The sequence below is a fragment of the Haliaeetus albicilla genome, chromosome 3, assembly GCF_947461875.1.
Source record: "Haliaeetus albicilla chromosome 3, bHalAlb1.1, whole genome shotgun sequence".
NCBI classification, from domain to species: Eukaryota; Metazoa; Chordata; class Aves; order Accipitriformes; family Accipitridae; genus Haliaeetus; species Haliaeetus albicilla.
Genome location: NC_091485.1, coordinates 39,496,301 through 39,523,058, shown reverse-complemented (window position 1 = coordinate 39,523,058; position 26,758 = coordinate 39,496,301). Strand labels below are relative to the sequence as shown.

Below are 26,758 nucleotides of genomic sequence, written 5' to 3'. Positions count from 1 at the left end.
TCGCGCGCTCCCGCTGCCTTCCCCCTGCCGGGCCTCGGCCGCCGAGAAGACTACCGCTCCCGAGAGCCCTTGCGGCGCCGCGCCTGCGCCGTTAGCGTGGAAGTGCCGGAGGCCGTTGCGTTGCGGGCAACGGCTAAGGCAGCGAAGAGGCTGTGAGCGGCGGCGGCGGCTTCCGCGTTTGCCGGGGTGGGGGCGAGGAGCGGCGGCGGCGGCGGCGGCAGCAGCCGGAGGGCGCTCGGTGGATGGGCGGTTGGCGGGCGGCACCTGTCAGGCGGCGGACGTTAGCCGGGGCGCAGGGGATGAGCCTGTGAGGGCGGAGGAGCGCGGGTGGGGGTGAAGCCCGGCCAGAGCGGAGCGATGTCCCAGCCTCAGCAGCAGCAACAGCCGCCGCCGCCGCCGCCGCCGCCGCCGTCTCCTCAGCAGCAGCCGCAGCCGCCGCCTCCGGCCGCCTCCAAGAAGCGGGACCGGCGCATCTTCTCGGGCACCTGCCCCGACCCCAAATGCCAGGCGCGGCTCTTCTTCCCGGCCCACGGGCCGCAGAGCGGCGGCAGCATCGAGTGCACGGACTGCGGGCAGCGCCACGAGCAGCGGCAGCTGCTGGCCGTGGAGGAGGTGACGGACCCCGACCTGGTGCTGCACAACCTGCTGCGAAACGCGCTGCTGGGCGTCAGCGGCGCCGGCCCGCCCCGCAGGAACACCGAGCTCGTCAAAGTCATGGGCCTCTCCAACTACCACTGCAAGCTCCTGGCCCCCATCCTGGCCCGCTACGGTATGGATAAGCAGACCGGCAAAGCCAAGCTCCTCACGGAGATGAACCAGGGAGACATCTTCGACTGCTCCCTCTTGGGTGACCGCGCCTTCCTCATTGAACCGGAGCACGTCGAAACCATCGGGTATGGAAAGGACCGCTCTGGCAGCCTCATCTACCTGCATGACACCCTGGAAGACATCAAGAAGGCCAACAACAGTCAGGAGTGCCTCATTCCTGTCCACGTGGATGGAGATGGCCACTGCCTCGTCCACGCAGTCTCGCGGGCCCTCGTTGGCAGGGAACTGTTCTGGCATGCTCTGCGAGAGAATCTAAAGAAGCATTTTGAGGAGAATCTGAGTCACTACAAGGCGCTTTTCCATGACTTTATTGATGCAGCAGAGTGGGAGGACATCATCAATGAATGTGACCCTTTGTTTGTTCCTCCAGAAGGTGTGCCAATGGGCCTCAGGAATATTCACATCTTTGGCCTGGCCAACGTGCTTCACCGGCCGATCATCCTGTTAGACTCCTTGAGTGGAATGCGAAGCTCTGGAGATTATTCAGCGACATTCCTCCCCGGCCTGATACCCCTAGAAAAATGCATGGGAAAAGATGGTATGTTGAACAAGCCGATCTGCATTGCATGGAGTAGCTCAGGACGTAACCATTATATTCCTCTAGTTGGAATAAAAGGTGCTGCTTTACCTAAACTGCCTAGAAAGCTACTTCCTAAAGCCTGGGGAGTTCCTCAAGACCTCATCAAAAAATACATCAAGTTAGAGGAGGACGGTGGTTGTGTTATTGGAGGAGACAGAAGTTTGCAAGATAAGTACTTGATGAGGCTCGTTGCTGCAATGGAGGAGGTTTTCATGAGTAAACACGGTATCCATCCCAGTCTTGTAGCTGATGTCCATCAGTATTTCTACAGAAGGACTGGTGTAATAGGAGTCCAGCCCGAAGAAGTCACTGCAGCTGCCAAAAAAGCAGTGATGGACAACCGCCTTCACAGGTGCCTCATCTGCGGGGCCCTTTCAGAGCATCATGTTCCTCCGGAGTGGCTGGCTCCTGGGGGGAAACTATATAACCTGGCAAAAAGTACCCACGGCCAGCTAAGGCCTGACAAAAATTACAGTTTTCCCCTGAACAGTTTGGTGTGTTCTTACAACCCCGCAAAGGATGTGCTGGTACCAGACTATAGCCTGAGTAGTTTGACTGCTTGTAACTGGTGTCATGGTAACTTAGTGCGTCGTGTCAGAGAAGATGGATCTGTTTCGTATTTGGATGGAGACAGAACTAATACTAGGTCTACAGGTGGCAAATGTGGCTGTGGATTCAAGCACTACTGGGAGGGTAAAGAATATGATAATCTCCCTGAAGCTTTTCCCATTACTCTAGAGTGGGGTGGAAGAGTGGTGAGAGAGACAGTCTATTGGTTCCAGTATGAAAGTGACACATCTCTGAACAGCAACGTGTATGACGTCGCCATGAAACTTGTTACCAAGCACTTCCCTGGTGAATTCGGTAGTGAGATTCTTGTTCAGAAAGTTGTCAACACAATATTGCATCAAACTGCCAAAAAGAACCCTGATGATTATACCCCTGTAAATATTGATGGTGCTCACGCCCAAAGAGCTGATGATGTACAGCAAGGACAAGAGTTAGAGTCGCAACTTCCAACCAAAATTATTTTGACTGGACAGAAGACAAAAACTTTGCACAAGGAGGAGTTGAATATGAGCAAAGCTGAAAGAACTATTCAGCAGAACATTGCAGACCAGGCTTCCGTAATGCAAAAACGGAAAAGTGAAAAACTGAAACAAGAGCATAAAGGGCAACCTAGGACTGCTTCTCCCGGGGCTGTTCGTGAGGGGCCATCATCTGCACCTGCTACACCAACAAAGACCCCGTATTCTCCAACATCTACAAAAGAAAAGAAAATTCGAATAACCACAAATGATGGGAGGCAGTCAATGCTTACCCTAAAGTGCACTACCACCTTCTTGGAACTACAGGAAAGCATAGCGAGAGAATTTAATATTCCTCCATATTTGCAATGTATTCGCTATGGCTTTCCTCCTAAAGAGCTTCTGCCTCCCAAAGAAGGCATGGAAAACGAGCCTGTTCCTTTGCAGCATGGTGACAGAATTGCAATAGAAATCCTGAAAGGTAAGGAGGAAGGCAGGCAGTCTGCTTCAGCACACTCAGCCCATGCTGTGAAGCATGAAGATGTTGCTGTGACTAGTAAAATCTCATCGAAGGAACTGCAAGAGCAAGTCGATAAGGAGATGTATTCTCTCTGTCTTTTAGCAACACTAATGGGTAAGGCTGACTTCAAGTTATACTTTAAAATTGTATTTTTAAGTAGAAGATAATGTTTTACAAACTGTAGTTGCATACATATCTTTTTTTTTCTTTTCTGTAACCATGGAGAAGATTAGTTCTTTTATTCCTCTATTAGAAGAACATTAACATGCTGTCAGTGATTTGTTGAGTGTTGTGAGTTTTTAAAATGTGTATATGAGATACTTCTTTCTTTGCTATAAAGTCCTCTTTTAAAAACTGCTGTTTAGAAGTTGTTGCATTTCCTCTGCTGTCTGTCTCTCTCTGTTTTTCCTGTCTCTCATTTGGCACACATCTGATGCGTATGTGTGTGAGCTACATGCTCTCTTTTTTCCTACATCTCCCTCAGGCTTCAGGAAATAAATTCAGAGCAGAGGTGAGAAGGGGACGGTGAGTGTCTGCTCATTGGGAGTTTGAGGACCAAATTCTCACCTTTGTAGTAGGATGAAGTCCCGGCATTTCTCTTCACAGGGAGTTGTGTTGGTTTAAGCAAATCAACACAACATTGTCTCCTTAGTTAAATCTGCTAATTTTAGGTGATGATCTGGTCTTTTTAAAGAGTTGTGAAAAGTATTATTTCACAATGTCAGCAGAGGAGAAACTGAAAGAATCTAAACACAGATTTGAATTCCAAAGGTGGACATAGGGTTGCAAAGCTATGCTTATAAATTGTCAGTCATGTAAATCTGACTAACTGTGAATAATTCAAGATGAAAGGACTTTTCTCAGGTGCCTGTGGTTTTTATTTTCATAGTTAGACCCAGGAGACTTGGACCTTCGTCTGTGTACTTTTCTTCATCAGGTTTCACCGTTCTCGCTGCTTACTGGCAGGAAGTAGAACAGTAATTATACATTTAGCTCTACGAACCAGTTGAATAATAATGTTTACAGTTTTTTTGTGGGAGCCTTCTCTTTTTGCTGGAGGGATTTGGTGTGGCTAAAGCATGTGATGTTTTAGAAACGAAACAATTACGTAATCACAGAGTGGTATGTCAGAAGTTCATCAAGCAGAACTTTGATTCTTTTCCAAGCCTGATTGTTTACTCCTGTGTCTCTTGCAAGATATTGTGCTGAATCACTAGCCACCTCGCCACACTGACATTTACACCGCAGTTCCAAAGTGCAGGAAAAGGTTAGGTTTAAAAGCTGTCTTAATTTTGAGATGAAGCTTAAAAGAGTGCTTTCCTGTTTTCAGGAAATACTGATGAAAGTGTAGTTACTGGCTTACTTTTAAAGCACATCAGAGTTTTTTGTATCTCAGTTACTTCAGCACTGAGGTGTGTCATTTTTTTACAGGTACTTATCCATAAACTGTGAGCCGATCTTGTATTCAAGAATCAATTTTTGTCTTTGACTCACTGCTGTTAGTTAGATTCCGCTTTCAAAGCACAGGTTAGAATAGAATTTACGTCACCCTTCTCTGACTGCATCCATTTTGCCTTACTAATAGAAGTGGCAGCAAATGATAAACCAGCCAGTTATAACAACATATGCAGCTACTGAATAAGGTGCTATTTTTATATAATCACTTTTCTCATCAGGGCTTCATTTTCCTTTAAAGATACTTGTGGAAAAAATCTAGACAGTTGACTATTTACAACTGTGATTTTTCAATGGGGAAACAAACTCGTAAGAAAATTCCTAAGTCCTTGCACTTTCTTAAGAGTGTTGGGGTGACAGTTCCTCAAGGTGGTATATTCAGCCTTTCTGGGACGAGAAGTCTCAGTGTTTCTCAATGACATTTCTGAACAGCTAAAAAACAGTGCTGCAAAGTTCTGAGAGTCAGCTTATCCTGCATGCTCTTGCTGTAACTTTGTTCTGCTAAAAACATTCATCTAATACAGTCAGATTAGAATGTGTAGAGGGGAGATGCTGTTGAAATAGCTTGCTGGGCCAGGCACAATTTTCTTTTTTTTTTTTTTTTTTCCCCCAATGCCCATAGTGAAAGTGTGTCTTCAGACATCTATAACTATTCATTCTGGATGCTCAAGAGCTTTTCTTTCATACAGGGTCTCCTGAAGGCTGAATTGATGCTTCTTTTGTATTTCAGTTACTAGAATTTTTCTTTTCTGGTCTCAGCTAGTTAATTTATTAAAATTTTAGACCATGTTCTTTAATTTTTCTGTATATAATTTAAAAATAAGTCCTGGGAAATTAGATACTGTAATTTCTGGACCACTTAACATATTAGGCATTATTTTTTTATAAAGCTTTCTCCTCTTTTTTTTTTTGTTTAGCTCAAAATACAGAGTTCTATAGGGAAATGACTAAAGGAATTGTAATTTTACATTAACATAGTTAAAACATTATATTTTTAAACAGATTTAATTACACCCATGCAGAAGGACTCTGGATACATGCAAGCCAAGTATGAATCTATATTGATCATTTTGTTTTGCATTGATGAATTCATCGGTGCACAAGAAATCAAAATAGCCAGGTTTACATTAAATGTATTAATTGATACCATGATTTGCTTGGATTTAAACAGCTTGTTTTTAAGCCAGCTGTAGTTCCCTGTAACCTATGTTTATCAACTGAGCTTTTGGTTTGTTTTGCACTTTTGTGTGTCCCCTCTGCTGTATGAAGTGATGGTCTTGGGCTTTCACTGGCATAGGTTAGTCTGCACCTGCTCTTTTTCTGCAGTGTATGAGGCATGCTTGTGGGTAGGATAGTCTTCATTTGTTGCCATACCTTTATGTTGTGGGCCTGAGGTCTGGTCTGAGGGAGTGTGTACTGGAGTGGAAACAGTGCAGAGAACATAACCTCCTTCATAAATGTGGTGTCTTGAGGGAGTTTTTAATCTAAATGATCACCCAAATTAACTTGTGACCTATAAGCATCTTACTGCTGTGTTAAACAAAACCAAAACAAACAGTAAAACCCAACTAGCAACAAAAATGTGCAAACCTCAAACATAGTTCAGTTGAATCACACACACTAGTTCCTCTGATCTGGGAAAGTCCAGCTGTAATTGTGGGGTTTTTTGGTGTTCCAATCAGAGATCTCTTTATCAAAACAGTATCATTAGTTTGTATTTCTTTCAGTGGCTGATGCTTTTGTTTTGTGAGCCCTGCTCTCCATACTTTTCTGCATGTAGTCCTTGTTAATGTTGCATAAAAGGCTATCTCAACGGTGATGCTTCTCTTGTGCAAGGCTTGAAAAATCATGCCCAGAGCAAACAGGGAATCTTTCCTTGGAGAATGCCACTAATGTGTAAAACTGGGCTGCTTCTAAAAGTCTGGTGGTTGTCTTGTGGCAGGGAAGGGAGCCCTTCAGATAAGAACGGATTGCTAGATGCAGCAGTATAGGAGTCCTTAGTATGGAGTCAGCCACTGTGTGGCTGCTGGCTGTGGCCTTCCCAGGCTCTGGTAGACTGATGACTGTTCTGCTACTTATCAGTGTAGCGGTTATTGTGATTCCCATGGGCAGTATTTAAACCATCAGGAAGAGTTGGGGGAAAATGAAGAGCCACAGCAGTGATGCTCTAGACCCACTGTGTATAGGGATGTGCATTTCAAAATGTAAATGAGAATAAGGATGCAGGGTAGCAGTGAACCCCTTTTGAAATAGCAAAAACATTAGAGCGTTATCAGTAGTGATTGTCGTCCCTCCATACAGCTGTTTGAAGAAGAGGAAAAGCTGTGGCAATAGTGGGGACGAAAAGAGAATGCTCCTTTAAAATTTTGTTTGTTTGTTTGTTTTTGTTTTTAGTGGAGTCAGTGAGAGCTGGAGAGGAGCTTCAAATTTATTAGCAAGTCAGTAGACAGGAGTTATCAGGCTAAAGCCAAAAGACTAGACCTCCTTCTTCAGTAGATCATGGAAAATAAGAAAGAAGAGTAGTTGGTTTGTTACCTGGATGTTCTTGCTGGGAAGTGAAGGCCAAATCTGTGAGCTTGATGTGCAAATGAATGTAATGAACCAGAGCATATATGGTTCAAGGGAATGCATTTAAAATTAATCAGATTATGTAGGTCTCCTGGCTTTAAAATGTCTAAAGATAAAACATGATGAAGATGCACTGTACCTTTTTAGAGTGAATGGGGACTTGAATAACACCTGAAGTGGAGAGGTGAGCAACAGAATCCTTCTGGTGGGGGGACAGATGAGCAGGGGAGTGTGCAGAGTCCCATGCCTGTCAGGGAAGGGAAATGGAAAAGTCAGAGAGTGGCTTGAAGGGTTTCGATGCCACTGTCGCGAGTGTGAAACATTTTCTCACCTGAGGCAGGTGGGATAGGAGAGTAGCCACAGTTACCTTGTGGGATGTGCAGTAAAGAAATGCAAGGACGGATTTGTATGTGCTCTGTATTCAGTATGTGGAAGCTATTAAAAATAACTTCTTACTTCTATTTTGCTCTTAACGGCAAGCAAAGAAACATTGGTGGGTAATACTTTACATCCTCACACATTCCAGCTACGTCTAGTCTAAGTAGTAAGGGCATCCAGTTAACTTTAGGTGATTATTTACGTTCTCCAATTTTACTAGAAGATTGAGAGACATGGTTATTGAGATTTTGATGCCTAAAGAAGGGTGCAATTTCTATTTAAAGTATCTCAGTATGTTTTCTGAATGTTTGGTACAAAGCGGAAAAAGCAATTTTCTTTGAAAAGGTATACATGCAGTAGTTGTTTCTGCATCAGGAGGATGGAATTTATTGGTACGTTTTGTTTGCACTATTTTCACAGTTACATCACATGTCACTTCTCTGAAGCAGGTAAGTGGTTAGCAAAATGAGGAAAAGGTTATAGGTAAAAATGCAGATCTGAACTGATTTAGCAGGTGCTATTAAGTCACTGATGTTCTGTCGCTGTAACCCAATTTTTTCTGTTCTTTATATTCCTTTCCTTACATAGTCTAGGGTTTTTTTTTTCCTCTCAGTGGCATTTAAAGTTGTCACATTTAAATGCCATTTTTGGCATCTTTGAAAAATGCCAGTTACACAGGACTGCTGGAGCCTCACAGTTGGTATTTTGTTTCTAACTTTCAAGAAAAGCAAGGTACAGACACAGCTTCTACGCAGCTGCCTGTGTGGACATTTGTATCTCAGCTACAGTATAAAGTCTGCTGTATGGCAGCTGTGAAATTGAGATCTGATTTTTGAGCAGGTGTAGGGATAGAGAATTGAGGTTTTAATGTGCAAGGGTATGTGCTTGAATTTTGGAAGTGTGTTAGTCATTTCTTTAGTTTTATATTGAAAGCATGGGTAGGAGGGGAATGGAGACTTGTGTGTAGGGCCTGGCAAAGAACCAGGATCTGCAGCTTGTATCAAATCAAATTTGGGAACCTTTGTACTAGAACACGTAGGATATTTGACTGCAGACGGTGGTATGTTTTCCTGAAAGTTTCTCAATGTCCTGGGATCCTGTTCTATAAATTTGCAATAAAAATTCAAATCCTTAATTGCATAGAAGAGAGAGAGGATTCAGCTTTTAATTCAATGAGTTAAATTTTCAGCCATTGTCCATAATGTTAAAATAAGACTGTTTAATGATTGTGTTTGATTTTTACAGGAGAAGATGTTTGGTCTTACGCAAAGGGGCTTCCTCAATTGTTTCAGCAGGGTGGAGTATTCTACAGCATAATGAAGAAAACCACAGGTATTTTTTGTTTTTGTTTTTATTCCTTCCTTCCTCTGTCTTCAAATCTTTAAAATTGTAAATTGGTATTGAGTCACCTGTAAGCATAAATATATTTTTATTTTAGTACCATGGTATATTTTCATTTTCATAATATTGTAGAACTCCTTATGCTCCCTCAGAGAGCCTAAGACTAGGGAATCTGAATAAGACTAGTTTATTCAACTTCAATCTCTCCTTTCTGAAATTTTCTCTAGAACCATACATCTCCATTTAAACTTCCTGAATTGTACAAAAAACCTTCAGTAAGTCAACTGATTCCTGCCCCCCTTCCCCCCAAAAAGATCAAACAAAGAGGTGATCATAGGACGTATTCCTGTTATACTTTAAAACACTTACTGGATAAGCAGTTCATCTTTCTAGTGTGCTTCTTAGTAGATATTTTATACAGTGGTACTGCATGTTTTAAATCTAAATGGTTGGTTAAATTTGTCTTGGTAAGATTGTTGTTCAAAAGCAAAGCTATCTATACCTCTTCTTGCGTTGATAAATGTTGCATCTTGGACTATGTGCAGAATAACCAAGCAAGGAGTTAGAGTGTATTTGATTTTTAGATGACTTTACAGATACTGCCTACAAAGAATGACATCTGTTTCTTTAGAGAAGAAAGTATTATTCAGTTATTTTCTCTCAGTTAAAGTTTATTTCCTTATTGAAGTCTTTGCATTCATAGTTCAGCTCTTGTGATTTCATCTATAATAATGATTCCTTTGTTGCTTTCTTACTGTTTGATTTCTTCTTAGGCAGTTTTATCAACCTTAACTTAATCTTGGTTATTTCTGGAAGCGGGTATTTTACCATGTAATTTCTGTTCTGTTTGCAGTAATTAAAATGCGTGGCATACTCAATACCCGCTACCTCTCATTGAATTATTAGCCTGGCTAATAGAATTAGCATGCAAGTGTCTTATAGCAGATCTGTTTCCTTTTAGTTTTCTTTCTTTTAGTACACTTGTACAGTAAAGACTGGTGTATTGTTTGTGGGAAGTGAATTAGCTTAAACAGTGCCTGATGAAAAGGACATTTTGGACCAATTAATGACTAGCCAGAGTTGAGAACCTGAAATGAATCTAAGGGATTTTAACCCAGCTGGTCATTAACTCACGAAAAATGCCTGACTTAAAAGTAATTTTTGCCAGCTGACAATGTAAGAACTAAGGCTGTGGGAGATGGTATACTGTATTTGAACATTATTGGATTTCTGTGTGTGCAGGTATTTCACACTACCCTGGTAGGTAGAATTACTGTTTCAGCATTAACACACTTGTATGATCTCAACATTTTACGAACTACTAAATTTTCATATTAAACAATTACAGTGTGCAACAATCTATTTTTTTCATTTAAAGAAGCTCCTTAAGTATTTGTAATATTTTAGTTAATGTAATAATGCAACTATTATACTGGACATTTGGAACAAAGATTTATATCAAGTGTAGGTACTGTTAATCAATTGTAATTTGATTTAGTAGATCTTGTTTAAGATCTTACTTTGAGATTTCAGGATTGCAATTTCAGAGGCAGTTTTGGTCTACCATAGAAGCTGTTACAGCTCTCTTTTGCAAGTGAAGGTTTTGCTGGTAAATGACGTAGCCAAAATATGTTCTTCAGGCTAAGTTAGACAGATAGGTGTTTGGGGTTAAATTTTTTTCTGTGTGTGTTTTGGCTGTTTGGTTATTGGTTCCCATGGATATAAAAAGAAAGGAGCTAAGTCTCTGAAGTTCTCAAAATAAAATCTCATCTGTAGATTCTCTGCAACTGTAAAAGTGTGTGAATTGGAAGCTGTGGAGGATGACTGAGATTGGTCAGTTGGTTCATCAGTATAAAACCAGTTTAATAACGTTTCACATTATTTGAGTGACCTTTTTCATTGATGCCTGGAATACTTGCTCTGACTGTGTTGTATTTGATAACACAGAAGTAGGATTTTCTTGTTGTGTTTCTTCCCTTCAGCATAACTTCTGGAGTTTTTCTTCAAGAATTGTAAGAGAATGCAAGGAAAAATCCTGTTAATTTACCTGTTCCTGGCACTTTTGAAAAAGTGGGGGTTTTATTGTAGTTCTCCTTGCATAGCTTATAGAACTGAAGAGAGTTGTTGCAGCCAAGTTTTCATCTGCAGATAGCTTTTACCTTGCAGAAAGCTGTCATCACTGAAGTGATATCTTACAGCTTTTACCACAGCCTGTATGGGACAGAGTTGAAAGAGTTATTTTGTATTTTATAATGATAAGCTGGAAAACCGAATGTTGCCCATTTTTGACACAGAGCAGCTTCAGAACTTAAATTTGACTAGTGAACTCTCAATTTTAGCAGATAGGTCAAATTGTAAGTGGGACAGTGAAACAAACAGCAGATCAAAAAATATTATGCCTCATTTGTTTTGTAAAGGTTAGTAGTTATAATCTCCAGGACTACTGAACATAGTAAGCTTGAAACTCTTGTGTTTATCTAGCAACACTTCTTCTCTGAGAAGAAGACAAATAGCAAATTTGAAGTTCCTCAGGCTTAGCAGCAGATGTACCCCCTGAAATCCTCTTACAGTTCTAACTAGTGTGGAAAAGGTCTTAAAGAGTACTTCTCCAGATAGACAGTGATTTGAAATGTGCTTTTTGGCAGTTTTCTGGGTGGTTTTTTTTTTTTTGTCTGTTTGTTTTTTGTGTGGTTTCAGGGTGGGTGGTGGTGGTGGTAGTGATGGGGTTTGGCTTGCTTTGTGTTACTGAAAGCATATACTATTTCTTTAACTTCTGTTGTATTAGAACTGCAAGTCCCAACAAGGTGGTTATTTTAACTAGTAATACTACAGTCCTGTCTCTTCATTAGAATCACGATTGAAAGCAGTAGCATCTTAGGGGTATACTGTGATTGCTATCATATGGCATACAAGCCTAAATTGTTTCTCTCCCACAGTAGTAAGTTTCAGTGTGTTTTTACATACTTGATGCAGTAAGTTTGAATACAATAACTACAGTGTATTCAGAGCATGCCTTAAAATATGTTAGCATGTTGAATAACTTTTTCTATCTTTATAGGTTTGGCTGATGGCAAGCACTGTACTTTTCCACATCTGCCTGGTAAAAACTTTGTGTACAATGCAGCAGAAGACAGATTAGAGCTGTGCGTGGATGCTGCTGGGCACTTTCCTATTGGTCCTGATGTTGAAGAGTTGGTTAAAGAGGCCTTAAGTCAAGTGCGAGCAGAAGCTACTTCAAGAAGCAGGGAAGCAAGTCCTTCACACGGAATGCTGAAGCTGGGTAGTGGTGGAGTAGTGAAAAAGAAATCTGAACAACTACATAACATAACTGCATTTCAAGGAAAGGGCCACTCCCTAGGAACTGCATCTAGTAGTCAACAACATGATCAAAGAGCCAGGGAAACACCACTTTTAAGAAAGCATAGCACAGAAACGGACTTCAGTCCTTCTGCTAAAATTGAGCCTTCTGTATTCACAGCTGCTTCTGGTAACAGTGAGCTTATCCGAATTGCGCCGGGAGTTGTGACAATGAGAGACAGCAGGCAGCTTGACCCCACTTTGATTGAGGCACAGAGAAAAAAGTTGCAGGAAATGGTCTCTTCTATTCAGGCTTCAATGGATAGACATTTGCGGGATCAGAATACAGAGCAGTCAGCATCAGTTGATCTATCTCAAAGAAAAGTAGAGGCAGTGAGTTCAACTGCTAAAACTGGGAGCTTTCAGGCTGGCTTACCCGAATCGTTTTCTGCACCAGGTGGTACTGAACACTTGAATACCAAATCAACTGATGGTAACGTGGTGAATTCTGTGGGAACAACATTCCCTGCAAGGTCTAAAGCACAAAAGGGAAATTCTGTTGAGGAGCTTGAGGAGATGGATAGTCAAGATGCAGGAATCACTAGTGCAACTGAGCCAATGGATCACTCTTGATAGGTTAAAATCTAATAAGGGTAGAAGAAATTACTGTTCAAATGTAATGTTTATTGGCTGGGCCACACAAAGTGATTAGTTATTAAATCTTGTATGTATGTCAAAGATTATATCATCTTATTCAGTGCATGATAAGCGTGTGATTGGCAATAGCTTTCAATATTACCATACTGCTGCCCAGGCTGGCTCTGTTACCTGTAAATTAGTTGTTAGGAAATGCACTGAGATGAATATCTGCTGTAAATGTGGGTTCTTGAAAGTTCTTTGTAATTTTTAATTCCTTAAAAGTCTTAAAATTTAAGCCCATGCAAGGTTCTTGCCATGCTAGTTTAAGGTCACTGGAAAGGCTAGAACAGGCAAAACTAGAAACGTGACAAAGTTAATCCTGTCCCAGGTACTTAATTCCACTCAAAAATACACTGTAAACATGAATTATACATAAATTTCAAAAAGCAACTGAAACTAAACTTCTGCTAAATTTGATAATGCAGCATATACAGTACTTTAATTACATTGTGCTGGCACTTCCTCCAATTTAAAAACTTTTTCATTCATACAGCTGTATACACTTCTCAGAAACCTTAGAATAAGTGTTACTTAGTAAACTCTCTAATTTCTGCGTATGTCAGTTTAAGCAAGTTAGAAAAAAGGCTACTTAGTGTATGATGAAGATAAAGTGAGTGTGGTGTGGTTATGCATGGCTGTCTGAGCCAACAAAACCATTTTGGTGCTCAGTTAGTAAGGGATAGCATGTTTTTATTTCCTCTCAAATACCAAGGTGGTCAGATGTTGTGCAACTTTTAATACAACTACAGGAGAGAAGTTGGCAATTGCAAGAAACAACAAATGTTCAATGGGAAATCAATTTCTTTTAAAAGACTTTGATTGCTAACATTGGTTAGTAATGGCAAAAATTAAATAACAGCTGTCCTATTCAGAGCAAATTAACAATTTATTGGAAGGAAATGGTTCTCTTAACATACATTATCCTAAAGTGTTCAGTGATAACTGAGCTTTTGGAAGCTCACTGTTTACTCCATGGAAACAAGGAATACATGCTGTTTCAGTGTCTATAAAGACTACCCACCTCTATTAGCCTCACTTCAGTTTGTGATGCAGGTTTCCCTGCATCAGTGATAATATAGCTGGTATCCACTTAAGTAGCGTGTTCATCAGACCTGTAGTGCTAGTTTTTAAGAAGCAGCTATTGTGCTTCCTCCCTAAGAATGGAATGTGTATCTGATACTGCACTTTGCTTCCTGTCTTCATAGTCATATTTAAATGCACTATTGTTGCTTCCTCTAATGGTAAAATAACATTGAATGGATAAAAGATGTTAATACAGCTTCAAAGGAATTAAGAGCATTTAAATATTGAAGTCTGTGTTTGTGCAGATGTGGGTTTTTACCAGTTCACAAATGTTGTTTGTATTGTATATGTTTGTACTCAGAAAAGTCTCCTCACTTTTTACATTTCTAACCAGTTAAACAGTTCTAAGCATTAGTATGATAGAATGTCCCGTGAGAGAGGATTTATTTTTGTATGTAAAAATTAACTGAAGCAAGTCACTTAAAGAAGAGCCCCCATTTTGTCAAAGTGAATTAAAATGCCTCTGTTGATTAACTTTCTATGTAGAGGGAATAAATATTTTATGATTTAGTACACAACCTACAGGTTAAAAATAAGAATCACCTTTACACAAATAAATGAAAAATTTTAAGATCTCAAATTGCTAATCTGTTAGTTAGCAATTTGGAAGCTTGGAATGTATGAAGTAATTTGGCTCACCAGAACTGACCTTGCTGATGCACTGATTAACTGGCAGGGCTTATTCAATGAGAAACAGGATGCACATGCAGCAGCTGGAAGCCTGCCATGACTTCTGAAAACATTTAGTCTCCCATGAATCAGTCTAGCTGTCTGAAGGCTACTTCTATATAGAAAATGTTGAGTAGAGGCTTGTGCTTTGTCACAGTGTGAGGTTTAGAAAAGTATAGCAGTGGCAAGTTCCTGGGAAGGAGTTTGAGTCAGGAGAGGCTGAGGGGGAGGAAGCTCCTGGATCTCTTGCATTTAGACAAAGTAACCATCACTTAGACATTTTTAACCTTTTCTTTAGAAAAAGAAGTCTTCCTCGGCTGAAAAAAATATGGGCAGTGTATATGAGAGAATTTTAAGTTTGAAATAAATTTAAATATTTATTGCACATCGTCCTTATTTCAAGGGAAGATGCTTACTTCTTTCATGCCTTTCTGGTAAGACTACAGAAGTTTGTGTGCCTTTTACTGAAAGAGGAAAGGCTTGGTTTAATTTTGACACACTTCCCATTTTAGCAGTAATTTGACATTTTCCTTCTTATCTAAATAGACACAGGTAATAGCTCTGTTTGACTCGCCCTTAGTGTCATCTTGGGTCCACTCAAGTCACTTAGACCAGAACCTTCCAGTTCCTAAAACAAAATGGTCTCAAAAAGGAATGGTAAAATGGTGTCAAAATCACAAGATCCACTGATGTGAATTCCTCTGGTATAAAGCAGGATTGTGCATATTTCTTTGCAGTGTTCTTATTTCACCTAGCTTTCTCACGCATTTAAATACCAGTGTTTTTGAGAGAGATGGCTTTTGATACTCTCAAGTGAAGCTAAACTTCATCTACGTGCTGGTGAGATGTGTAACTGTACAGGAGAAGTGAAATAAAGAACACTGAAGTGTAAGTTTGAAGAGATGTTTCATTTGATTGCTAGCAGTGGGTGCAAATGTAAGCTGAAGCAAATCTGTGTGCCTGTCTTGGGAGCACCCGTGTGCTTATTAGATTTCCCTGTTAGAGTCAGGAAAATGGTGGTGGGGTACAAGGGCAGGGAAGACATTGACTCGTGGATGTGAAGCCGTGTCAATAGGACATCTGAAATGGTGTGAAGAGTGTCCCTTTTCTGCCCCCCCCCCCCAACCTTCTTGCTACTGAATTGCCTGTGGACAGAGGCTGTGGTTCTAAATTATTTTTGAGTACCTGCCTTGATTACTTGCTTGTCTGGGGGCCAATCACCTTCTACACAGTGTCTCATGGCAAAGAAGTCTTAAATTATTTGAAAAATCCTAAACTTTACTATGGCTTAGTATGTATAACCTAAATGAAAGAGGATTACTGAAAATATAGGCCCAGTACCAAAAAAAAAAAAGGGGGACAATTAACGAGATTGCTGATGAGCATATGGGAAACCTCAGGAGAACAGATCAGTTTTCCAGGCAAATGCAAGATTTTTACTACTTCAAATGGCTGGCTGCTTAGTAAGGTTGACTTTTTGATACTGCTGTTTCTCTGTGAATTGCTTGCATTTCAGTGAGGGAAAATAAATAGCAGCTTTTCAGAGGAAATCATATAAATATATTTGGGATGCCTTCACTATTATAGTCACAGAACAGCAGTGTATATTGTTGATTTTGTGAATCCCATATAGTTTACTAATCGTCTGATAGATACAAAATGTGAGCCAGGGGTTGCCTCTGACAGAATGCTCTAGCAGCGTCACAGAGGCACAGTGCCACAAGGCTGTATGCTAACAACCCAGTACAATAGGCATACTTTCAAGACCAAAATGCTTAATCTACAATCTTTCGAAAAGTAGAATCTATTGTCACTGTCACAAGGTTAGCAGAGCCGCTTGCTACTTTTTCAATGCGCTGAAAATGCCAGGTAATAAAATTCATAGTATGCTTACAACTGGGAGAGCGATGTTCAATCTGAAATGTATGAAAAATGAATGATTTAAGAAGATGCCACTGTTATCTCTACATTTGTTTGGCTCCCATTTTCAAATAGCAGAATCTACATGCTTTTGTAAAATAATAATAATATGAAGTTGATCCTTCCGTTAAAAAAAACACAAGAGTAAGTGGTTTCTTTGTTTTGCTTGTGGATATCAGATTAGCTTCTTAAAATTGAAGAAGTTGCTTAAGATCTTTAGAATGCAGGATTCCCTCTGAGCCCTTATGCCTGCGGTTGAGCAATAAGAGGTTGAAACATGAGTGGTATTTTCAGAATTATTTTACGTTTAATGAGGATTATTGCCAAGAAATGAAAGAGTGCACTTTTAGGAGGGAATGCTATTTAAAATGTATAAATAAGAATTAAAATAGTGTATATATTTAGAAAACAAATCTTTTTAAACAGTAAGTGCTTTACATGTTGAATTAAAAATAAATTAGCATAGAAACTATATCATCCTCACAGTACTGGCTGTTATCCAGCACAGTTTGGTTTGTTTTATTTGTGATTGCTGTACTAATTATATTTGATTTTTTTTATCTGTAATGTAACAATAGTGTATTATAACAGTATATAGTGTACTATACTACACTTCACTGTACAGTATTTGGAATTTTCTTTGATTGCTATATTAAAACTGTAAGTTAAAACATCTGCTTTGGTTTTATAAGGTGCAACTTTTGTCTAGCCTTTCACACATTAGCCTGTTTAATTAACACTGATTTGGCTGCAAAATGAATGAGTTGCAATTATATTAATTTTTGCATTCTACATATAAATTGCAATATACTTGCATACATGAATACTAGTACAGAAGTTGAAGAACTGATACGAATCTTAGAAAAGTAAACTCTGATGTAATCCATCTTGCTTTAGTTATGTTTCTGTTTAAAAGAAACTTTTTTGAAAGAAAAACTCTTTATGGAAAAGGTTTTTTTGACCTCATACCTGTTCTGAGTATTTCATTAAGCACATAGGACCTTTAAATTTGAGAGATTTTTAAAACAGGTTTTTATATATTTGAGACCAAAACCTGAGATCTGAATCTTTTTTTCAAAGTTCTCACCAAGAAGGTGTAGAAAAGCACTGACCAAGTCATACATGACATTTAAGATATCTTGCAATCTGTGGTTTGAAACATTGGTCAAAATGTTTTTCAAAGCAAAATTTTAATGCATGCATGTAATATGCAAGTATGAATAGTGTAATTTGGAAGAACTAGGCTTTTGAAAGTTTCGCAATACTCAAAGATGAACATGTTGACAACTACTTAAATTATCTCTGTGCTTTTTCCACCAGCTACATGTGGTACTTTGTTTCAAAAACTGACTGTATTCATAACTTTTGAGCCTAAAAAGAAGTCATAAAACCCATCTGCAAAACTCTGTGTTACTCCTTCCTCTATTTATTGAAAGGCTTTAATTCAAAGTGTGCTAGCATTAAAGCATTCTTTAAATTGATGGGTGTAAATACACAGAGTTAATTTTGATTGCATGTCATATCATGAAGAATTTAAAATTATCCTTTGGAAGATTTGTATTTCAAAGGCTTAAAATGGTTAATGGTAAGCTAGAAACTTACTCATCTTTATTGATGCAGTGTTTATAATCTGAGCCAAAACCAGTACTGAATGTATGAAGCAACAAGTTACGAGTTCTTTCAAAGTGTTTTCATTTTTCTTCTGCTATTAATTGTACAGCCTTAGTATCTGTCTAAATTTTTTTTTTTTAATTTTAGATTGGAGTTGTTTGGTTTGGTTTTTTGTTGTTTTTTTTTTTTTTCCTTAGGTATGTCCACGTAGCAAATCTGTTCTAACATGCCTGCAAAACCCCAGCTTCCTGCCAGAACAAGACCCCTCATAACATAATTTTCTCCCTGGGATCAGGGTGAGAGTGAACCTTGGATGTTCATCAGCATGTGTAGTGAGTTGTGGAAGGTGCTTTTGGTATTACGAAGATCAATTCAAACACATATATTGACTGCAAAAATTAATAGAAACTGTGTCGCTTTGCTTGATGTGGAGATTATTTTATTGAGGCTTGAATATGTGTTGGCTTCCACTGATTTGTGATGTTTTGAGTATTTACTGCTTAATGATATGTAAAGAAAAGTAGTAGTGTTTGGATCCATAGTAGACTTGATGGCTAAGCTGACATTACAGAAACCAAGTTGCCACAGCTGATTTGAAATGGGTTATTCTGATTTGAGTTACTTAAATTGATGTACGCTGGGTGATTTGGAACGTTTGTTAATATTGTCCAAGCCATTAGGCTTCAGTGTAAGTATGACCTTTGTTGCAATAACTTGCAGACACTTTAAGAGGCATCAGAAGAGACTATTATTCTCTGTTCTGTTAATGAAAGGCATTGATTTGATGATTACGAGATAGCTGCACAGACTTGTATTTGGACTTTATCCACCTCTGGTTTTTTAAATTACTACCTAATTTTGTTTTCTGATAGAAATAATACTTCTAGTGGCTTTTCTTGATGGCAGCAAATCTAATTTCACTTCTAAAGTGTTCCTGTAGATCTGGGCTAAGTCTGTGCTGTTTGGAAACTTGTATTCAATAAGTAAAAAATTAAAAGAAAGATGGCAGGTGGAAGGAAGTTACCAGAAATTAGAAGAAGGTTTAGAAGGTGCTGTGGTTCTTATTGGCCAATAATCTGTGGAGCCTGGCTGCATGAAATGCACAGTCATTTCTTATACACCTTTAAGGCATGGTTCAAGCAACTTCTTTTGGAATAAGAAAACTTGATTTTATAGGCTATTTTGTCAACTCAGTATATAAGATTTTCTTTAAAATGAAGCTTCTTTCAGATTGTCACATTGTTGTAGAGAGATACTTGCTGGATGCTACCTCCTAATCCTAACCTCTCTCTTCTCTCCCACATGCATTTGTGCAGACTCTGCAAATACTAAAGAGGTCTCTTCTGATGCTGGGCTAGCTTTCCTGTTTGCTTTTCATCTGCCATTTGGACTTATATATGGAATCATTTTTACCATGGACGTTTTTGTAAGCTTACTGTCCTCTTTTTATATTGCTGCTCTTAGACAGTAAGAGGCGATAGGTAAATGATCCAACTTCACACAAATTAGACTGATAGAAATTAAAGCCTCGTGTGACTTCTTCCGAGATCTGCATGTATGGGACAGAAAGGAATGAAGGGATATTCCTAAGAGAGCAGAAGACTTGTGGGCATATTCAGGAGAGAGAAGATAATACATAAGGATTTATCAATGATTCTAAAAATCACCTAGTAGTTCTGTAGGGCAACCATGAGTAGTTCTGTAGGGCAACCATGTTTCGTGTTGTTCCACCTCCAGGGTGATGAGCTTTAGAAGCTGCAGTGGCTCACTAAATCTGGGGATTTCTCTGAGATCCACCTTTCATTTCTTCTAGGAGCAGAAGCTGCCAAATACATATACTTTTCCACCCAGTGGGAAAGAAGGGGTGAGACTTTTGCCACATGATGGTGTAGGTTTGTGGCAGCAAGAAAAAAAGCCAAAACACACAGAAAAGGCAAGGGCCGAACTTAAAATTGTGGGGAATGAAGTAACTCCTATTTCTAACTATTTGTATGTTCAAATCTGCTCAAGTGTTGCTCAGTACATACCCAAGTCCTACATCTGAACACTGCACATACAAGAATACTACTTTTCCCCCCACTATGTCTTTCTTAAAATAAGGTCCTTCTTGGCTTCCGAAGACAGATGCTGAAAATAGCAATTATTTTTGCAGACAGCAGGAGGGATGCAGGAAATAAGGGTCAGAGTACCTGCTTCCTTTTGCTTTCAACATAAGAAAATTCAAGGCATGGTACAATGGAAGAAACTAAATACCAGTCTTTATTTCCTTACTCCTTCTGCTTCTCCTAACCTTAACTTCTTATTTACCCTGCCATATTCACTAACTTATTTTTTTGTTTTCTTCCCTGCATTTGAAGTCAGCTGAGCTAGCCCATTCCCATCTTGGTTTGGAAACTTTGAACTATCTCAGGTCTCTAGTAAGCCAGCAGCCCCAGAATGCCCAGTTATCTCTTGCCTAGTCTGAAAGTTGTCTTTTTTTATTTAACATTTTGGATCTTTCCAACCCTAACCCTGAGGTTCTACATTTGAAAATCTCATCCTTGCACAAACTCAGAAAATACATTTGCAATAACTAAGGACCTTTCACGGACACTCATTGCTGAGTGCAGAACTGGAACCAGGATGGGGGTGGGCAGTCTTTCACATCTCTAAGCACTCTCCGCTCTCATTCTTCTCCTCCTTCTGGAATTCTGCAGGGCAAGGGAGGAACACTGCCTTGGAAAAAGAGGTAAACTGCGGTCGTGCAAGCAGCAGAGGCCTGCGTCTCTGGGATTGCTGGTTGTGATGCTGGAAGATTTGTCTCCACGACTCCTGTTACTGTAATCAGTGTTAGGAGTGGGAAGGAGAGAGTCTTGTTGCTAGTTTGGAAAGTAGGGGATCAGAACACTAAGTGGTTTTTATTTTGGGGGTAGAAAGTCAAGCCACTGCTTTCCATTTATCACCAGGATACTATCGAACAGGCTGTTTGCCTGAATCTACCACAGGCTGCTGCTGGGACACTGTTACTGCTTCCTGACTACTGCTTACCCACCTGACCTTTTAGTTGGCTGAGCCTGGCTCTGACTGCTTTACAAAGCCCTTGCATTAGCACTAATTATTTATTCCTGGGGTTGGCAAAATCTAAGGATTAAGCTGACTTCTCTTACCTTCATAGTGATGACTTTCTAGGGCATAATTCCAAAACAATGTGGAAAAATACGTATTGCTAGTACCTGATTAACAGGTGACTTCTAAATGATCTCTTCGGTCTCCAAAGTTGTATGTATGTTTCTGAAAGGAGTAAATAATTTTTATAAAACATTTGCATGCCTGACCAGAGCTAGTAAAAGTATTCCTCCATGATTTCCAAAATAAACAAGTGGCATTTGAGGAATCAGTAAAGCTTGTTAACTGAGATTAATATTATAATCTAATCTTGCAGCAGTATCATTATTATTTACTGGGAGAGTTGATAGTGAGATCATAGGTAATGTCCAGGTGTAGATTTGGGAATGTTTTTTGCCCCCTTTGATTGATTCAAGGCTGCTCTACTTTTAACCCCTAAAAAATAATCTGTTTCCCTATATAATGCTTCATATAAATTAATACCCATGCCATTGGAACCATAGCTGAAGTGGTTACCAACCAGAAATTTGTCTCTTCAAAGGAGTACAATCACTGTAGCTGCCACTGTACTTGCATAAGCAGATGAGGTGAGGTTTAGGACTTGGTTTCTAAGTGACAGTGTCCATCAGAGCTGCGCACTGACACCATTTCCTCACACTCTGTGCAAGAGAGTGTGAGCTCAGCATGACCTCAGTTTCTTGTCAAGCCAATGACAGCTGAGGATTGCCAGAAGCAGGGATACAGAGCAGCTCATGAGATCTGAAATATAATCGCATCCCTGAGAACTACAATTATTCTACAGCAAGTAACTTGTTCTTTGTATACATGCCTGAGCAGATCCTAGTGTAGGTCCCTGGCAGGGCTACATCCCTGGAGCTGCTTTATTGGTCTCCTGAACTTTGGAGGTGTGGTTGGTTTTTTTTGAGTCCAAGGCTTGATCCAAAGGCCACCTCAGAATTCTTTGAGTAGTCATACAGCCTCCTTGAGAAGCTGATATAGGCTGCTTTGGGAATGTGCAAGAGAATGTTTTTTGTGCACAACTGTCACGGAGGTTAATACACTAATATAAATTCTAAGCCATCCAGATATACTAAATTATTTTGATATTTCTGTGATACGGTAGCCTTTAAGCCTTACATTTCCACCCTCCCTACGCTACCATGAATAATGTAGACCTGTCAATATAGTAAAGCAAAATTCATGAAATCACAAAGTACAATTCTTTTGTGTCATGGTTAACGGAACACAGGCTAACTGAGTTAGGCAGAGGTATTAGCACTTTTCCCCTTCTCTGAAAGGCTTTTTAAGTAGATTGAGTCAAAGTGCACAGAGCTTGCTAACTCTGCTGGGTGAAGTGGTTGATCCTGTAAGACTTAGCATCTCAGGAAAATGTTGTAAGGAGCATTTAGAGAATTCCAGCAAAAGCAGATCATTTTCAACAACCATGAATAGAATATTGCCCTTCAGAAACTTTGATACTAAGAAGTTTAAAAAAAAAAGAAGAAAAAAAAGACTAAGTATGACTCTGAAGGCACACAGCAAGTTGAAATTGCTCTGAACTGCAGCTTCACTGAACTGACTGTGACATGACTCAAGTACGAATGACAAGCTGCGATCTTCAGTACTGAGACATGGAGCAGATGCACTTAATAATGTGCTGTTGATATGGAGAACTATTTTAATTTAAAAGAGTATCTGGTGAGTATCCTCGTGGTCTTCATCAGGAATTTCCCCAAACATGGGGAGGAAGCTCAACCCCCACAGGGCTGATGCAAGCAAGATCACCTTGGGTGCTGAATGAGTGGTTCTGTGATACTGAATCCTAGACCAAGTCAAGTAGCTGTGCTGAAGACTTGATGGATGCATGTGGCTTTGATTGACATATTTGGTGTTTCTGCCAGTGTAGAGCTCTCAAGATTATAGTCACTAGAGGAACTGGTGATAAGGCATTGAAGACTACTAAAAGGAAAGTATAGGTTTTTTACTATAAGCTCACCTACACTGACCTTGGTCTTTATTTTAGCAATCATGTGTTTCTTTTACTTTATAGACCTTAGTCCTATGAGACTGGCAGCAATTGCTTTTGAGTTGGGAAATTGTTTGCTGAGAAAATAAGCCACTTGTTTTCCACAATTAAAAAAACTAATTCCCGAGTTTACCTTGCAGGAATTTTGATAGATTCAAAGGTTGAAGCTCTTGTAGCAAGAAGTCAGTTGTGTGCCTTGTTGATTGTCAGTGGTGAGAATCATCTTCACAGGGACTCTGGATTCCTCAGTTGTAAGGTTTCTGAACAACCTGCAGGGAGATCATTTAGGATAGACTGATTATTCTTAACTTCATGTCAGTGGTGTTAAGCTCTGTGCCTTCTGAGGAATACCCTTGTATTGCTTAGTTGTCCTGATAATTTCAAATTGGATGTCTGAATGAGATTCTGATGAGCATAGCAGCAAAGAATTACAAACTTCTGCACGTGACTTCAGAGTTTTTCCATCATTTCAGCTCTGGGACAATATGAAATGCGATCATGACTGCTATTTTTTTATTCATTAAAGGCTTTGTGAGGGAATAGATGGAACTCTCACAGAATTGGAGCCGTAACAAGTGAGCCCGATAATAACACATACGGACTTAGCATATGGCCTAATAGAGTGGTACCTTCATACCACTGCAGCTGGGTGAATTTTCTGAAGCGCCAGTGTTGCACAGAAAGGGACCTGTTTTCCAGGAGGAAGAGCGTTGCTGTTCTGCTGTTGGTTAGGGTCATGATGAATGCCTAATAGAATTTTTTTTCCCTACAGATCAGCAGGAAGCTTAGCAAGAAGGAATAAATAACGGGGCAAATTACAGGATCATCACTGTCTCTTCCAGGGTACTTCACCTATCAAATCATCTGGGTAAGAGTGTGAGTGGGTGTCCTGTCTTTGGCAGTGGGATGCCCACTGGTGTTAGCACTTGGGGAACACTACAAAAAGCAAGCAGGATCCAAATGCTAACAGGTAGTTCTAGTGATGTTTGGTTTTGATTTCTTGGGAGACCCAACTAAGCAGTCCTAAGGCAATGGGGAAGTGGCAAAATGCCATGGGAAGTATGCCCACTGTGACTCAAGGTCCATGAGCTTGGAGTGATGGTGACATTTGCCTCATCCTGCCACCCTGAACCTGCAGCAGTGCCTTTGCACCTGGTCGTGTTCTTCAGGTCTAGGCTGGAATCGAGCTCTCCTTTGTCACAACGGAGTCTCGGGAAGGACGAGCAAAGGCAGAAAGCAGTTCTTGCGTAATGGGACTCGGATGTTGCAGGCTGGTGAGTGTTCTAATGCAAGTCTACCGAGGCTGAGCCTGATGGCTTGTAGGCCATGACAGCCCAGATGCGATGGGACAGTCCCTGAAAATGGTGGCACTTGGGGGAGATGTTCCATATCCTCCTACAGAGACGGAATGCCAGTTTGTGCCTTCTTTCTTAGGGATGCTCTTAAATGAACAGTTGGGAAAAGTAACTTCTTGGAGGGTCTCTGAAGAGTGAAGTAGCTAGATGTCTGGCTTGGTTTTGTGAAGCTATTAGAAGCTGAGAAGAGATGGAGAGTGGGATGGCTCTCCATCCTTTTTTTGTCACACAGGAGCACAAGAAACGTGGAACATTAGACCTTGTCACAGAGGACAGTAATACATACAGGATTAAAAAAGAAAAAAGTGAGGTATGTGCTTCCTGTGTACTCCAGGGAGAATGTTTACTGGATGTCATAACAAACTGCATCTTTACTTTTTTCTTCCTAACAACAGGCCCATCAGTACTTATTAATTTAGTAGTTTGACGCAGCTAATGCTTTCAGAATCTATTTCCTACATATTATAAGAACACATGTATTACTACAGGAATATACAAGGTGGTACTTATTTAAACAACAAATATTTTATTTCAGGCTCCTTTCACTTTGAATTAAATATAAATGAATGCTAAAAGACGACATTTCATACCATACGCAGCTGACGACACAAATCCTGTCTCGGGGTGGTTTTTATTCTGCATGCTTTTTAATTACAGCTTTTGTAGTTCAAAGACTCCTGTCAGAGCTCTGATGCGGGGCAAACCTGCGGTGTTGTCACCTCCGGGCACTAAAAGTGAGTCGCAGCGAACGCGGGTTGGTGCCGAACGCCTACCAGCAAGCAGCAGGCGAAGACTACTTGTAAGTAAACGAACCAAAACCCCAACGAATGGGGTTCTTTTTTTTTTTTTTTTTTTTTTTTTTCTGTGAAAGATGCAACGATACGAGTTCGCCCTTGTAACAGTAGGTCTGTAATGGAGGTAGGTTGGGTTTTTTCTGTGGTTTTGGGGGTGTTATTTTGTCCTCCCCCCGCCCGCCGCGGCCTGAGCCCGGGCCGGCCGGCGGAGGGGGCGCTGCGAGCCAAGCTTTCCCGCCCGCCGCGCCGCCCGGCGGGCTCGGGGGGGGGCGGCCTGCGCAGGTACGAGCCTGTGGAAACCCGTAGGGGCCTGTGCCTGCGTGCGGGCTGCAGGCACGCGGGGCTTCGTTTATAGCAGTAGCTTCCAGCTGAGGGCTTGTGTGTGTGTGTGGGGGGTACCTAGGAGGTACGTAGTTTATGCCTGAGCCTAGCTTGTACTTTAGGGTGGTGATCCTGTCGCTTCAGGAGGTTGTGTCCTCTGTGGTGGTGGTGGTAAACAGTGTTCTGTAAGTAAACCATGTAAAAAATGCATTTGGAATAAGAAGCCATATGCTGTTCTGGTGATTTGTTTTGACCGTTAAAGTAAAAATCACTTTAAAATTGATAAAGGAAAAAGCTGATGGATGGGCCCTGCAATAGACATCAGCACCCAAGAACTGAGCGAACGCTGTGGGTGAACACCTCTAAGCGTTAACCCTGCAGCGCCTTCCCGAGGGCTGCAGGAGGATGCCGCTGCCCTCCTGGTTTCGGCTCTCTGAGGTGCCAGCCCACATCTTGACGGCAGGTGCTCGCACCCCGTTCCCTAAGCGCTCCGCAGAGTTCACGTGTCTGCGAGTGCAGCCAGGAGAGGATGTGGTGCGATGTTTGGGGCGACTCTTTTTTAATCTAACGGGGTAGCGGGCAGAGCAGCGACTCGGGTGGGGTAAGCGGGATGGTGGGGTGTGAGGAGACCCACGCTTCTCAGGCACGCCTGTAACCACCGGGCACCAGTGCTTCGGACGAGCAAAGGGAGGGCGGGCGGGGGGAAGGGCTGTCTTCGCACCGCGAGACAGACCGCGCACCGCGCGGCAGCGTGAGGGGCTGAGGGCACCGTGCCCGTCCCCAGCGCTAACCGACCCGCCGGCAGCAGGGAGGAGGCCCTGGGTGCGGGAACCCTTGGCGGGCCGCTCGCCCTGCCAGACTCGGGCCGCCTGCGGTTTCAGATCTCGGGTTAAAGCGGCTCTTTACGCTCCGGCTGTTCCCGGGGGAGGGGGCCCCGACCCGGGCCGAGGGCGGACGGGCTGTGTGCCGCGGAGTGGGGGTGACGGGCAGGTCCCTTCGATAGCTCAGCTGGTAGAGCGGAGGACTGTAGAGGCGTGGCCCACGGGAATCCTTAGGTCGCTGGTTCGATTCCGGCTCGAAGGAGACGCTTGGTTTTGCGCCGCCGCGCGGGGCGGCCGCCGTTTTTTTTCCGTCAGGATCCGCCCCCGCTCCCCGTTACAGCTGGCGCCGCGCGGGTGCT

At 41.2% G+C, this 26,758-nt stretch overlaps 1 protein-coding gene and 1 non-coding gene across 2 annotated transcripts; both read left to right on the top strand.

The window, feature by feature from the left end:
* The first annotated feature begins 123 nt into the window (after positions 1–123).
* VCPIP1 (valosin containing protein interacting protein 1) lies at positions 124–17,041 on the top strand. Its single transcript, XM_009917121.2, has 3 exons — positions 124–3,070; positions 8,603–8,689; positions 11,757–17,041. The coding sequence occupies exons 1-3, from the start codon at positions 358–360 to the stop codon at positions 12,626–12,628; spliced, it is 3,672 nt and encodes a 1,223-aa protein (XP_009915423.2). The 5' UTR covers positions 124–357; the 3' UTR covers positions 12,629–17,041.
* Positions 17,042–26,571: 9,530 nt separating this feature from the next.
* Positions 26,572–26,661, top strand: TRNAY-GUA (transfer RNA tyrosine (anticodon GUA)). The gene is given in 2 exon segments: positions 26,572–26,608; positions 26,626–26,661. It is a non-coding gene; the product is annotated as a tRNA-Tyr (tRNA).
* The last annotated feature ends 97 nt before the right edge of the window (positions 26,662–26,758 follow it).

Bases quoted from the DNA above. Each gene is read 5' to 3' on its own strand.
- VCPIP1 (XM_009917121.2), top strand. From the start codon at position 358: ATGTCCCAGCCTCAGCAGCAGCAACAGCCGCCGCCGCCGCCGCCGCCG. The intron at 3,071-8,602 runs GTAAGGCTGACT...TGATTTTTACAG, and splicing joins TCTTTTAGCAACACTAATGG to GAGAAGATGTTTGGTCTTAC. The intron at 8,690-11,756 runs GTATTTTTTGTT...CTATCTTTATAG, and splicing joins CATAATGAAGAAAACCACAG to GTTTGGCTGATGGCAAGCAC.